We start from the raw sequence: 15,117 nt of genomic DNA, 5'->3' as shown, positions 1-15,117 counted from the left end.
TACATAGAATTGATTTTGGTATGGTGCACTAGGCGTGAAGTGCAGGTACGCGGCAAGGCTGATATGTTCGTTGGTATCTTCCATATGACTGCGCTTTGCTGCCTGGTGGCACTCGTTGCAACATCCTTGAAAGTTCAAAAGTTGTTCTGCTAGCTCCCGTGCGAGACAGCGCTCATCATAAATCAACTCAATCAATCAATCACTCCAATCAAATCAATCAACTTAGTCAATTCCTTGCCTCAATCAAATCAATTCCAGTGATTTGTAAGTTGACATGATTTGATAAAGTTGATATATGCCATGCTGCATCTGAACTGCCCAAAAAGATTAAACCTGGACGTGCCCTCCGCCCAGTCCTACCCTGTACAAGATGGCCACAGATAGGCGATACTTCTTAGCCCTATATGAAGCCGTAGCCTCGTTGGTACCTGCTATCGCCGCCGAGCGACAGTCAAATTTGCGATGGCGACAGGAAGATTGAGCCAGGAAGGAGTTTGAGAAGGAGAAAACAAATGACCACTAATATTAACATCACAGCTGATTACTAACAACAAACAGCCTCAAGTTGACAGACCATGCTTCAGCTGCTGAAGATAGGATGCTGAACACTTGGAGATGGTATTGGTTGGCCTTCAAGCAGGTCTGTCAAGCAGAGTCAAGCAAACGGGGCTAGAAAAGTAAGAACAGGAAGAGCAGTAGGGCTTTCTTTTGTGTAGAATGGACGAAAAGCGGGGAAAACGTGAATAGCTTAGCGTAGCCACAGGCCCTATGAGATCCGTTCTCCCGGGCGTAATATAATAAATGTGCCTTGAGGAACGAAAGGCTCTTAGAGGACGGGCGAAGAAGCGGGGCTCCAAAAAAAAAACCCAAGCACAAATCTCACGTGCTTTTGAACGTGACGTCGTGTAAAGTTCGTGCCACACCAAATCGCGTTTTTCTTAGCTGGCCAACATCGTTGACGTTAGCGAAGTGGGGAAACAGCGGGTCAATACTAATCCGCAAGGCATCGGCTGTGTTTGCCGGACCCCGTCAAACCTGGCGAACCAAAATCGCATTTCCCTTCCTATATTTTCAGTTTCCCTGCTTTATCTCTGCCTTCTTCCTTCGAATCCAATTAGTTTCAAATCTATTCAAATCTATTCTAGCCAGTCCCGGGATTCCGCGCCCTTGAGTGTCTCCTCGCTCAGCTGCTCCAGCCTCAGTTCAGCCTGGGCCATCTCCGCCGGTACCGTGTTCCCTATCAAGTCATGCTCTCGCGCCCTAGACAGAAGCATGATGCCGTCCAGCGTTCTGCACCGCGACAGCTGTACGTACAAGCTATAAGGGTCGCATTGGCTCGGGACCGCCTGGCCATCAATGTTGGTGGTCCTGGTCCCTCGCAGCTCCAGCGCCACCAGATCTAACGTTCTTCCCTGCACCTTGTAGTCCGTACATGCAAACGCTGGCGCACATGGCAGCCCTCTGCGCGAGACATCGACTTGCTGCCATGGCCGTTTCCTTTGGCACTCTATCTTGACACTCGTAGGCGTCAGGAGGACCGTACCGGGGGGCATACCAATGAAGCGGAAGTCTCTCGTCGTCTCTGACCCCAACAGTATCCCCGCCGGCGGGCCAAAATGGAGCACGGTATCGGCGTCGATCTGGTGGCCCGGGTGAGCCTTGTCGAGAATAACGTGCTGGGCCGTATAACTGGCGCCGTTCACCAGTTTCAGACCTTGATGGGTGTTTTTGTTTACGGCGACGGGCATGCCAGGTACGAACATGAAGATGGCGGGCACCGGGATGGTGCTGTCGTCGCCCTGACCCAACATCATGATGGCTTCTTCCTCCGTCGGCTCATTGTCCTTCCATCTATGCTCGGAGACGAATATCCGAACCTGCCGCTGCCATTGCTTGCGAAAGGCAAGCGTTGCTTCGATGTTCAGGTTCCAGCGGTTTCTATTGAGCGGCGTCACCACTGTGATGCCTGACTCCCACGGGATCCGTCTGCCTTCTTGATAACAGTGGCTGTTTAGGTACTCTACGTCCGACTGGTCTTGTACCCCTTTCCGAATGCGTGTCAGGAGCCCACGTAGTCGCGGATCTTGCGCGGCACGGACTTGCTCATCTAGCAGCACCACTGTGGTGAACTTCCTCCACAGGGCGTGAGCCGTGTCATGTTGCCGCCTCTGTTCTATGCCGAAGCCATTATCTCCTTCCCAGGTAGTAGAGGCGCTGGGGAGGAGGATCGATCGCTCCTGCACGGGACGGAACTGATGGAAGTCGCCGCAAAAGATGACTATCGGAATCCCACCGAAGTCTCGAGCAGACTCTCTCAATCTGCAGAGCTGTTCGTTGACGGCGTGCAGCGTCCGAGCGCCCAGCATGCTGACTTCGTCTATGATCAAGACCTGTTTCTCCTGCCAGTCCATCTTGGTCTGCCCGTCGATGCGGAGAGCTGCCGAGCCAGACGATGCGAAGCCGTCTGGGTCACCGGCGCGGCCTACTCTCGCGACTGTGTCTTTAGAGAATCTGCAAGCGGAATGGATAGTGATTCCATTGATGTTCGCGGCCGCTGTGCCGGACGTCGCCGTCAATAGCAGGCGATGGGATTGTCCCGTACGAACGAACAATTCCGCGATGGCAGCAATGACGCGAGACTTGCCGGTGCCTCCCTCACCTCCAATGAATTGGCAGAGTTGGGGGGTTTCGTTGTCGTCGTGCCGCATCCGGTCAAGTTGGCGACATATCAACTGCAACGCTATGCTTTGTCTTTGGTTCAGTGTGAAGGACTCGGCCACTTGCCTTCCGGTCTCGCAAAAGGATGTGGATGGGCCGAACATAACGCCCGTCGATGGACCCGTATCCCGAGATGGGCCCCTTTGATCGGCATGCGTGGTAGGATCGTCTTGCTGGCCGGGCCTGTCGGACCCGCTGTGCGCCGCGACTCCGTCGGCGGCTGCTGTGCCGCCCAACTGATTCTGCAGTCCCTGGATCATCGTCTCCCGTTCGCGGGAGAGACCGTTTTGCTGCGACTTGATGGATCTCAGCTGCTCCTGCCGGGGGATCTCTGCCCGCGAGATTGAACCTCCTAGGATGTGCGCATCATGATCAGGGATGACCGTAGCGCGAAGGTCGTCGGTGGAGTCGAGGGCAGTCGCTTGGAAGCGGTACATTTGCTCAACCATAGAAGAGATCTCTTTTGAGCCGGCTGTGATCTCTTTTCTCGTCATCGCATTCCTTAGCACGTCTATCAGGCGGGTCGCCAAACCGACACCACCAGGCCGGTGCTCTACGCCCTGTGCGTCGTGCCCTTCCGTACTGCCTGATCCGACTGCGTCGGCAGTGGGATCTCCTTCGCCGGACAATGCCGCCCACTGCCTGGCATCCCGCGCCACGTCCTCGGCCGAACGCCGCAGCAACTGGATGTTGTCCGCTAGCCACGTCATGCGCTTGGAGAGGCATGTCTTCTGTGTCTCCCAAATCCTGTTTATCTCGCCAGATGACTCGCACAGTAAAGCATGCCAAGGAATGAAGAGGCCAAGGTGTTGTACTGCTGCTCTAAAACCGGTCATGACAATTGTCAGCGCTCTGTGTTGGCGTCTCATACAAGTTTCGGATATACGCTTGGCCCGAAGAGTCGCACCATTGCAGTTTGTCGGTCGGGGTGGACGTACCTCCTGTAGTAGGAATCATCCTCCTCAGTAAAATCCATGCCTAAATAGCCATCTAAGCAGACCGCCGCAAGCTGGTTTGGATGCCGCAGTGTCTGGATCCACGATGCCGACAATGGCCAGGCCCTGTCTAGTTCCACTTCACCCGAGCGGACGCATCCCCCCTTCCGCTTCAATTTGACGACCGACATATAGTCGTAAAGAGCTAACCCTTCCAGTCGCTGACCGCGGTACGGGTAAGCTTGCAACAGCGAGATCCTCTGTCCGGCTTTTCCCAGCAGCACCGTCTCCCCGATCGACTCGTCCAGCTCGCCCTCGCCGGCCGCACGGCGCAGGAGGGGCCATCGCCGGAAGATGTGCCAGTAGAGAGTGCAGACGTTCAGAAACGTCCAGGCGGTGCTGTTTGTAAGTTCTGTCTCGTATCCCTGAAAATGGGCCAACACCTCGACCTGCGACAACGCCCGTTCCGTGAAGATTCTGTTGGCCATTCGCAGCAGAAATCGGCGCGCTTGGCTGTGACGGTTGTCGCCCTCGGTTCGACCTCGCCTGTTGCTCGACTGATCCCCAGTACCATCATCGCCCAGGAGCCGAATTAGTTCTTTGGCTGCCACCACACGCTTCCACACCGGATCCTCCACTTTGGTGGCGTAGTTGGTCACGTAGTAAACGAGCGCCAGACCCTTACATTTTGTCACAATGAAGGATATATCGTGGTTGTGTCGCAGCCCCACTGCCATTACCTTGTTCCATCGGTTCACCAGGCTGTGGCTGCGTCGAAGCCGCAATAGCCCGTCTTCGTCAAAGTAAGTCTTCTCCACTGGTTTCCAAGGCGCCCCGAATCGGCAAGGATTCTGCTTCGTTCCGCGTCTCCCGATCGCGTACTTGACGCATGTAGGGCTATGCGTGTGAATTTGTGTGGCACCTGCGCAGAAGTTCGCTTCTTCTTCGAAAGTCGGGGGAAATTGGAATGCTCTCTCCAATAGTGACGACACGTCAGACGTCACCGATCTCCCTGCTCGCACTCTCGCGAAAGACTCCTCATCGAGATCCTGTCAGACATGTGAGCGTTTATCCACCAACATGCCAGCTCCGGGTGTGGCATAAACGAACCTCCGTAAAGACACTGTCAACATACTCGGTCACTCGCTGCCGATATGCCGCTTGCTCCTCTCCTTGAACGTCGCTGAGAAGGGAACTCAGATACATATTACCCTGCAGCCAGAGGAGGCCGTGGAGGTGGAGCGCGCCCCTTTCATTGGTCTCTACTGCCCCATAGTACTGGCTGACCCGCCCGAATACCGAATCCTTCCCAACCATCACGTAGTACTGGAAGAACATGGAGATCTCCCGATGGAAGAAGATTGCCGAGCTGAGGGGATCCGATATCGCGAGTCGAGCCCTCTTGTACGCCTGATCAAGACTTCTTAGATATTCCTCGGCTCCGCCTGTCTCACGGGTACGGTATGCAGCCAGCTTGAGCTTTATCGGGTTCGTGATATCGTTTGGGTTGAGCGTGAACCAGATGGCGGGGATGCCGTACCGAATTATGAGGGACTTGATCTTCCGCCGCATCGTCAGCCGGCTCTCCCTTGACATCGGCTGACGGTAGCCGTAAAGTGACAGGTTCCTCAGCAGCCGGTTGACGTCTGGATCGACAGTCTTACCGCAAGCCTCTAGCTCTCCCCTCGCCTTCTCAAGCCTTGACGCGGTCAAGTCTTGGATGGTACGTTCTACGTCCGGGAAATCACTCCTCCGCATGCTTGCCATGCTCACGCGGCGGTTTCTAGACCGCACCCCTATATTGAAAACGAGAAAGGGAAAGACAGGATGCGTTGCAAAGCGGCCGCCGTGTCGCTGGATCACCATTTTCACCCAAGCCTCCAAGCTCATGTTCCGGGACGATACGAGGTGTTGCGCAGCGGCTTCCAGCTCGAAAATAGGATGCACTTGCCCTGTCGCATCCTTGGAGTGCTCTTCGGCCTGCCGGGGACCGCCTTTGCCCAGCGGGAACAAGCTGGGAAATGTTTTGGCTAGAAACCAGGTGTCAAAGGAATCTGCAAAGACTTCACCACGGGAAACTACGATGTAAGGCTCGACGGCGCCCCCGTGCCTCACCTTGGCTGACCCTTTCCAGGTACTTCCGTGTGTATGCTCCCCGGGCCCCACCTCACCCATGGACTTGACGAGATACCGTAGCTTCTCCGCATCTGGGATATCTGGGCGCCCGTCCAAGTTGAACATGCCGGATGATTCTGTTTCGTCCACTCGATCTCTGTTATTACCGACCCAATCGTCACCATCCTCACCAGAGGTGAAGCCATCAACTTCCGGTTCTCCTGATGTGCTTAGGCCCTCGGCTAACGATGCCATGATCTCTTGGATATCTACCGGTTCATGATCGTCGATATCGCGCTCTGTGGGTGGGACAATGTGCGCCGTCTGCATCTTCTCTCTCGCCGAAGGCTCATTCCGTTCCAGTCGATCAAAAACTTGGGAAGGCACTCCGTGTGACGGCGCATCCCAACTATCCAATTCCGCCTCGTCAATTTCGATGTCGGCATACAACGGATTGTACCTTTTGAGCCACAGCAATGCCTTCTCAACGGCGTTACGTCGCACCGATAGTAACGTTGACAGGTCACTCGGCGCTGGTTTCTCCTGCCCCTGCCATGATATATGGACATCATCCATGACCTTCAAGAGCGGATGTGGGAGGACATTCGTTGCTAGCTCCTGCACGTTGTTTGGGAATACCGTGATATGTCCCTTCACATGTCTCGGGTAGGTCGCGCCTTGTCTGTGTCCATCTGAGACGCTGTGCTTGGTGATGAAGCCGTAGCACGAGTTCAGCGCAATCAGCTTCTCCTCGACCGGCGTGAGATCCTTCAGCTCGTCAGGAAACATGTGCTCGCATCCCAACTGCGTGTGCAGCCGCGCTGCTGCCGATAACGCACCTCTCCCCAGGTGTCTCACGCAGTCTACGCACCCGAGAATCTTCTGTCCTACAGGGAAGCACTGAACGCACTTGAAAGGTGAGCCGTCGCGCTTTTCGATGGCATTTGCCACCCACCAGTCCCAGTCAACATACTGCAACTCAGCTCTGCTATGCTTACGATAACAAAACATACAGGTGAGGACCGGCAGCGTTCTCACGTCGTGGAATGCTTTATAGAACTCCTCGACCGTCTTCACCTTTCTCTCGTGGCTCACAGGCATGCACCATGTCTGGTCATCAGATAGCCGCTCCTTTTCTGCGAACTCTTCCTCCAACACACGCAGCACGTCGGCAAGGTCATCCGCCTCCTCAGATTGGCTCCGCTCCTGGCGCCCTACAGTTCTGGTACGTTTGCGTGGCATCTGACCGTCGTTGCCGCGAGGGCCGGACCTCTTCAGTTCATTCCCATGCCTCGACTGCTCTTGAGACCCGTTCCCTACTGTATCTTTGGCTCCGCCAATAATCTGGCTTTGACCCGATGACACGGTCCCCGACGTCTGATGAGGACGATGACGTCGCTGTGAGCTCACGTCACCACTTTCCTGGCCGTTCTCCCCGTTCAACGCCTCTAGAATGTCAGTCGACGTCCGAATGCCCATATTTGCCAGTGCCGGACTATCGACCGTCCCTCCACATGCCGCAATTCTCTGGCCACTAGAGTGCTCGTACTGGTTCTGTATGGCCTCGAAGATATCTGCCGATGTGCGGATCCCCAAGCCGGCGAGTGCCACATTCTCGCGATTCCGCGCATCCAGGCGACGGAACAGATCGGACAGGCTCTCGGTTTCCATGATGGCCTATGTTTACTCGCTTTCTTATCACCATGGTTCTATCATAATGCAAGAGATCGCAGGCCACTTAACCCCCAGGGTCTTAATGCTAATGTCCGCGCATTTACCTCAGTTCATTGCTCCGTCCCGGACACCCGAACTATCCGTCTCTCTCTCCAGCCGGACTACGGGAGGACGCGTTCAGACTCAAACTCAAATAACCCCTGAATCCTTGCCCAACAACGCTTTGGGAGTCTTTCCCACCTCGGACTGCAACCACAGCACCCTCTTGATTTGGAACGGCAGTAACGTCGGCTATCGCTCTGCAGGTCGACCCTGTGTCACACTCACCAATCACCTGCTTGATAGTGAGAACAAGGTTCACGTTTACTCCCCTGACGTGACATTTGTCACATGCTCTGAATACCCGATCAAAGTTCCCTTACCAAACATATTGGAACCCCTCTTATGTCTTTTCAATCGACCTTCTCGAATACCTTCCACCTGCGCGACTTCGTCGACACCGTCACAGACGACCCGAGTCGGGAAAACGCATCCAACTACGTGGAAATACATACCGATGCCAACATTTTTGAGGAGAGCAGCTTCTACAGTCCTAATGTCAACGTCGAGCCCATTCGTACTCGCATCCATGCTTATCTCACACGAGAAGAAAGGGACCTCTATGTGCCAAACGCCTTCTTCTATGCCGATGGTCGCTTCTCTACTACCTTGTCTACCGACGGGCCCTTGGAAATCAGTGTCCAAGCCCTCAGCTTGATGAGGCACGTCCCGTCTTGTCTGGTACCCAATCTTGATCCAACTGACTCTCCCTAGACACCCGGGAGACGTGTCTGATTTTGACGAGTATCGACAACACCTGCCAGAACAGTGGTGTCCGATGGTGACCATCATCGGCTTCGTGCCACCTCGTAGCGACAAGACTCCTGACCTTTCAGAGGACCGCTGTTTCGCTGTCGAAACATCAGTCTACGACACCTCAAAGGCAGTTCCAGTTGCGTTCTCTGTCGCTTGTTTCTTAGAAAACACCAAGCGTTGGCAAAGAGTCAAGATACCGCCGTCGGGAGCCTTTCTCAGCATCACTGCCAAAGTCGCTGGTCGCACCATTGACACTAATCAGCTGGCCCTCCGTGTCCTTGACTTGGCCTACCTGCCGAGACCTGCTGCTGTCCCCATGGCCACGCCGACGCCATCCTCTACACCGACTTCGAAGCGGTCCGAACGCTGGGTAGGTCGGGCTCCTCCGTCCACTCCTTCTAAAAGGCAACGAGGCTCTGAGGATGCCAGCGCTGTAGGGTCTTCCTACAAGAAACAGCTTCTGCAGCCCACAGAAGGCCGGTCTCATGTATCGATTTCAGAAGATAGCCCAGATTCTCCGGCTAATTCCCCCTTTCATTCCTCCTCTCCGTCGACCATGGCCAACACTGGCGAGTCAAGTATCACTTTACATCCTTTCCCAGGCTCAGACCGCGAGACTAGGCCGCATCGCAATCGCCATCCCCCAAAGAAGTATCCTCATAAAGAGTAAAAAGTTGCGTTTGTGCTCAAGTCCTCAAGTCCTCATGCATTTCCTACGACTCAAGCGGTAACCCAAGTATGTATTTTTACCCTTTCCCTGCCATTCTGGCGTCTTATTTTACATATGCTCCCTTTCTTGCGATTTTTCCAATTCATTCTTTTGTGATCTTTCCTTCAGCATTCCGCCGCCCTGCACCGCCCCAGCCTCAAGCCTCTCTTCTTGGATGACTTGCTGCGTCTGATTTCGCATTTGACCCTCCCATACACGCCATTAGTAACAACCGCCATGTGAGGATCTCTCATTCTGTGAAGTTGGGACTTAAGTGTTTGCAGAACGGCTGTGATAGGCAATCCGCAATTGACGCAAAAGGATTGGACGCTGCGCGACAACTGGCCTCGTGCTCTTACATGAAAGGCAATATGGCACGAAGATAAAGACCGGCGAAGGAAGATTCTTGACGGCCTTCGGACACGGCGGTGACCAGGCTCTCTGGGGCTGGATTGTTGAAACTCAGCCCCTCAACTGCCTTGTCGAAAAGGAACTGGAGCCAAACTGGGCACTTCGCCACGTTTGCAATAAGTGATAACCTGTAGATTCTGAGATTCGGGCTGTCGTCAAATGAACTGAATATAAATCTTCTGATCGTGAGCTTTTCAGGGATTCATCTTTCTAAGAATCCCGCTTTGTGTAGGGTCGTTTTAGAGTTTGTGGGGCATGTTTCACAAGACCCGGTGTAACCATTAGCATCGTGTTTCAACCAAGCCTGTCAAGTAGAGGCAAGCGAGGCTAGAACGGAGATGGTGCGGGCAAAGGAGTGGGGCATTCTTAGGTGTAATGGGTGTTAACCTCAATAAAGCAAAAAGCTAGTTTCTTGTTGAGGTTGCATTACACATAGCTTGCAGTTATCCGCAGAAAATGTTATCCCCTGCCCAAATCCCATCTTGAATTTCGTTCCTCAAGGCTCTTTCTGGGCAACCCGCTTGCGGGTTGCGTCTCCTATAAAGTTTAAGAGCGCGGTCGTCTACATGGTTGGCACGGGCCTTCGTGGAAGAAACGCGGCGCATTTCGCGTTCTCGGTTTACAGGCCCAAATGGAAATGCGGCGCATTTCTGGTCTACATGCTTGATTAGGGGTACACGACAATTAGGAATAGAAGAGTAGGGTAGTACGTGTTGGCCGCATACAACGAGAATGTCTCGATAACGTCTCAGTTGGTGACTTAGTACGTCTCCTGCTCTTAAATTTTACTTTCAACAGCACTCATAATCGAGACGAGCCCAGTTTGCCTAGGTTTGTTGGCACTTCTAAGCTGGCCCTAGCCACTGTGGCAAATTGCTACGTGCTTTACTCTGAGTGCTAACTGGTGTCTGACATGGCCAGTTGCATTTCTTTCGCGATCCAAGAAGCATGTATTTTCCCATAAGGAAAGAGAACAATAGCGGCATTCCCTATGTACTACCATTATATCGACAACAACTTTCACCACAGAGACATCTCTTATCTAGCCCATGCCAATAACTTCCGGAGTAGTCTACCGTGATCTCCATGCCTGCTTCAATCCCTTTACTCACAAGTAAAATATGCTGCGTCCCTAGCCAGACAAACTTTTGGAACTGCGCATTCGGCTTGCAACTATGATTCATGAACCGAGTAAAGTTCCCTTGCCTCCCTTGCCAGATCTGATATCTTCGCCCACCCGCCTTACTATCCAGCACGTCCTGGTCCTCCATGTTCTTAGTCACAAGTCCCACAAACTCTCCAATGGCAATACCCCTCTCGAATGGCAGAAGTGCCTGGATCCCATTATTTCGTCCGTTAGGTGTTCGAAAGACCTGCACCGGGCATGGCAACCTTGGACCGCCGAAGAGGCTAGGGAAGCACTTGCAAGAATTGAGTGTGGCGTCATTAGACTGCGCCTGCCCGCATACATCACAGATATTCGTGTCTGTAACGCATGCAATAGCATTAAGCGGAGGGATCCAGCGAGGGTCGTCAGCGCCCCACGACGTTGTATCTAGGACAGATTCTTCGAGATGTTCAAAACTGAAGTTCGGATCATTCTCTAGGTATGTTGATCGGAGGGGAATTGGGTCAAAGCCGTCTTGATACACGACCCAGTCATGAGGGTGGCCGCTGAAGCGCTGTTGCGTAGATTCACCAACAATAGCTAAAATCTGGCGCCAATTTTGATGTAAAGTATCTGCGGCTACCTCCATCCGTAGTCGCAATGCTCGTACTCGCTGAAATTTCTCTTTGTCAAAGTCGATGCGGTACTTGCAAAGGCGGTAGAGGCCCATTCCCGAAAACACCAGCGCAACCCAGCCCAGAATGTCTTTTATCTCCTTGTAGCCTCGCCAGATGGCCATCTTGTTTCGCAGCTCCTTTTCGGACCACCCGAAGTCATTACAGGCCTCGGTCAGCGCTCTCATGCGACTCTTGGTTGAGGACATTCCAGGATTCGTGCAGGAAAGATACTCGACGTATGAGTCAAAGAGCTCGACCCAACGCGCCTGGACAATAACCTCGATGGAACGACAGGTGCGGCTGGCCTGGGTGACTCTGCGACAGAATAAATTACTTCGACTAAAGAAGTCGTAAGTAATACCTGAACGGCTCTGGATACCGACAGTAATACCAAGTGAAGCTGGCGGGGTCCCCTGAGATCTCTGGGTATCGCAGGCGAATGTTTGTGGCGTTGGCATTGCTGTTGTACAAGTAGCTGTGGCGGCGGTAAGCTGGACCTGCTCGGTGAGGACATGAGGGTCCAGAATGAGGCCCGAATGTATTTGTTCCCATACGCCAACAATAAACTTGCTTAGCGATGACTCCCGTGCATAAAACACGCCATCAGGCTTAATTTTGGCTCTTTTCGGGAAATTCTCGTCTCCGACTTGCATCTGACGGCGGCTATCGAGGCCATCATCGACGACAACGGTGCTCCTGGGAGCCGGGCGTAAGCCACTTTGCCGTTTACGTGGCAAGGCAAGGGCAGTGGCCTTCGTGACTCTCCGGGCTGCGTCGGTCGCGGGAGCCGTAGCGGGCGGAGGCTCGCTCCGTCGTGATGTCCGAGGGGAGGTACTTGACGCCGACGTAGGACTGCAAGGTGGTTGGGGTGCTGTGCTACTAGCAAGATCAACTTGATGCTTTGGACGAGTTAGTCCACTTTCCAGGCCTGAATGTCGCAAAACGTACTGATAGAAGAAGTTCGCTAGAATGACGCCAGCCATCGGCCTTCGAAGTGTCGTTGCCATCACTGGCATCGCTCCTATCTCGAACAAATACGTGGACGCAGAGGATAGGGTTGCTGAGTTCGTCTAGAGCGTAGTCCGATAGCGCTCTGCTCACCTGGTCAAAGAAGTCGCCCTGGAGAGCCTCACGCACATGATCCATGTTGTCGTGAAATTTGTGTGTTTTGAGGTTGCTTGAGAATGGGAATGTAGATCAGTAGGAGGTGAGATCTGAGCAAGACAAATTCCAGCTCGACAGGTGTAGCTAGCAGCGGTGGGGCAAATCTGCCCGGGCAGAAAGTATATGTATGACAGCAACTTCGTACCCACCTTTCGTTCCTCGGCAAATAGGCTGTGGCGTCATTCAGCCGCTATTCTCGGTAACGATCAGACCCCACGGGCCTCGTAGCGTCCGGGCCTTTGGATGCATGAGCACGCGAATAAGACTAATTGACACGTGAGGAGGAATCCCATGCAGAGAATGATAGCCTTGACGCGGAAAGCATGGACGACATGATGGCAAAGGGAGAAAGGCGGGATGATCGAGCCTTACAACAACAAAAAAAAAAAAAAAAAAAAAAAAAAAAAAGAAAACCATCGAACGGCGAAACCTGCCTTTACCAGAGGTAGCATTTAAGCTTATTCCATGGCTTGGTGTTCTCTCGGAAAAGAAAAAAAAAAGATTACATACGAAGTTGCACCGACTGCTTGGCATCTACTCCCTATTTGGCCTACTTAAGCATAGTTGCATTGCGTGAGTAGAGTGAAGGAATGCAAACCCAGAGCCTACTTGTTTACAAGTCCGATCACACCAATCACAGAGATTTTACGCAATCAAGTGCAGGATGCCTACCACAGAATCTCGTTATCCATGTATAATTACAGTGGGGAATCTCACGTGGAACACTAATAATCTGCACGGAACTTAATACTGACATATTATTGGGCGATTGGGGATTTCTCAGTCCTTGCACTTCTTGATCCAGATGAGTGGAGCACTGAGCGATCTCCAGAAGAAGCCGGCTCCCCTCTTCTTCCACAACAAGAACGGTTTTCTTCCACGCATCGACATTCATCACTCAACATTAGGAAACTGCTGCCTCTTCCCAGGTCAGCAAATGGATTCGCGTCTTATGAACGGACAGCCAAGAAAGGCCGGCGTAGATTACGGCAAATGCCAAGCAGAGTTTGAGGCGCAGATGTTGTTGTTAGAAAAGGATCTCAAGAAGTGGCTTCACCGTACTCAGAACGAGAATGAAGGACGCAAGATTCCTGACTCCTTGCGGCATTCGTCTTTGGTAGGTAAGTTCATTACTCGCGTATTCCGATATCTGTCGCTCAGGAAGACGGTCTGCAGATCCGCACCCGAGATCAAAAGCAGAACAAGAACCTACAACATGATGTACGCTCCGTGGCAGTTTCGTGCTGTGGCGTCAGTCGCCGACCCTAGTTGTGAAATCCGAGAACAATGGGCTTCTTTCTCACCAGCCCTTTGGGCGTCCCAACTCACATGGAATGATGAAAGCGTCGGCGAATTTCCTAACGCGCTCCTCAACAAATCTACACAGCAACCGAAGTCCTTCGAAACATGACCCTCGCTTACCCTTAGGGAGATCTTTAATCAGTTTGGCCCCGTCTAATGGCGCACTTTGGCGGCAGAGCTGTACTATCAGAAGGCAGTGCAAATACCCCTTCTGGCACATGACGATCCACAATATCCCGCTTCATGCACTCTGCATGTCTACTGGCAACAGACTGAGAAACAGATCAGCTTTAATTCTATCTGTGTTCATCGAAGAAAAATCTCAGCCTGTCTATCAACATCTCTATGACTTCTCCAAACTGACCGAACACGTTCATTCTCGACTACTACTCTTTTCCGCCCAGCATATACTCTAACCGCCTGAGGACCTAGAAAAGGAGCGGAACGCACGTGGAAAAATGAGAACCGGAGGATTCATCTACCTGTGACTCACGGCTAGAAAGGCATCAATGACGGCTTGTTCCTGTTCCCTGTCGATTAATCCATTACCAACCTCCTTAGCGACATTCATGGATCTTGTTACTACCGACACTGTGCCACGCTGCCCTTCAATGAGTTGAGCACCGTAGAGTTCTTGACCAGAGAGGCGGAATAGAAGGACGTTATCCGAGACTTGCTCTAGCACTGAGCGAGCGCCTACCTAACAGAATTGATCGAGAACTTCACAGCACTGCAGACACTATGAGTGCAAAAGAGTGCAAAAGAGTCGCCGCTCGGCGGTAGGACTTGCTTGTTCACTTTGTGAGGAAGCCAGATAAGGGAAGGCACATCAAAAAGTGACTGGAAACGGCAGGAGTTGGCAATGTCTGGATATTAGATACAGCACATAGTGATATCATCATGGAAGAGGAAGCTTCTTCGAGCCCAGGATTAAGTCAAGTAGTTAATTAGGGACTTGTAACTTATGAAGGTGGTGAATGAATGGGGTTGAGGCTAGGGGCGTTGCTTAGACTATCTATCACTACAAGAATGATGATAAATTACGACGCCATATATAATATAATAAATGTCGAACTGGCGTAGCATGAAGGTCAACGGCATGCCTAGCAGTGAAGAAAGCGTACGCATAATTAACGCTACTTGAAAAGGAGCCAAATCATACGTTGTCATAAAATACTCTTTCTTACTATACTAACGAAAAGATTTACGGCATGTACGGCCTCATCCAAGCGTCGGGATATCCACTCTATCCTAGCTCATAAGGAATGTACCTTCTTCGCCCAACCAGAAGGACTCTTGAAACTACCCATAGGCTTGCAATTATGAATAACAAACCGAGCAGTTGCCCTGCCAGTTCAATACCAGCTCGGGGCTGGCGACCAGTCTATCGCGTCGACGCCCTCATAATTGTTGGCCACGAGTCTGACAGTTCCGCGGTCGCCCGGTGCC

At 52.5% G+C, this 15,117-nt stretch overlaps 4 protein-coding genes across 4 annotated transcripts; 2 read left to right on the top strand and 2 right to left on the bottom strand.

Annotated features, from left to right (window-relative positions):
- Window positions 1-1,103: 1,103 nt before the first annotated feature.
- FOBCDRAFT_186609 (Helitron helicase-like domain at N-terminus-domain-containing protein) lies at window positions 1,104-7,010 on the bottom strand (the record flags this gene model as incomplete). Its single annotated transcript, XM_059608629.1, has 5 exons — window positions 1,104-3,540; window positions 3,657-3,748; window positions 3,938-4,702; window positions 4,764-5,869; window positions 5,936-7,010. The coding sequence occupies 5 exons, from the start codon at window positions 7,008-7,010 to the stop codon at window positions 1,137-1,139; spliced, it is 5,442 nt and encodes a 1,813-aa protein (XP_059465429.1). The 3' UTR covers window positions 1,104-1,136.
- An 876-nt stretch (window positions 7,011-7,886) lies between these two features.
- FOBCDRAFT_114285 (uncharacterized protein) lies at window positions 7,887-8,595 on the top strand (the record flags this gene model as incomplete). The annotated part of the gene is made up of 2 exons (XM_059607721.1): window positions 7,887-8,222; window positions 8,311-8,595. Coding segments are annotated over 2 exons (621 nt in total), but the record flags the coding sequence as incomplete, so codon positions are not given.
- Window positions 8,596-10,406: 1,811 nt separating this feature from the next.
- Window positions 10,407-12,428, bottom strand: FOBCDRAFT_186605 (SET domain-containing protein; the record flags this gene model as incomplete). The annotated part of the gene is made up of 2 exons (XM_059608628.1): window positions 12,151-12,428; window positions 10,407-12,101 (listed from the first exon to the last, which is right to left on the bottom strand). Exons 1-2 carry the CDS (start codon window positions 12,346-12,348, stop codon window positions 10,407-10,409), a joined length of 1,893 nt encoding a protein of 630 aa, XP_059465427.1. The 5' UTR covers window positions 12,349-12,428.
- Window positions 12,429-13,171: 743 nt separating this feature from the next.
- Window positions 13,172-13,849, top strand: FOBCDRAFT_321471 (uncharacterized protein; the record flags this gene model as incomplete). Its single annotated transcript, XM_054705985.2, has 1 exon — window positions 13,172-13,849. One exon carries the CDS (start codon window positions 13,172-13,174, stop codon window positions 13,775-13,777), a length of 606 nt encoding a protein of 201 aa, XP_054561960.1. The 3' UTR covers window positions 13,778-13,849.
- Between the last annotated feature and the right edge of the window lie 1,268 nt (window positions 13,850-15,117).

The sequence above is a fragment of the Fusarium oxysporum genome, chromosome VII (genome assembly GCF_013085055.1).
Source record: "Fusarium oxysporum Fo47 chromosome VII, complete sequence".
Taxonomy (NCBI): domain Eukaryota; kingdom Fungi; phylum Ascomycota; class Sordariomycetes; order Hypocreales; family Nectriaceae; genus Fusarium; species Fusarium oxysporum.
The sequence above is the reverse complement of the archived record's forward strand: the minus strand, read 5'-3'. Positions and strand labels throughout refer to the sequence as shown.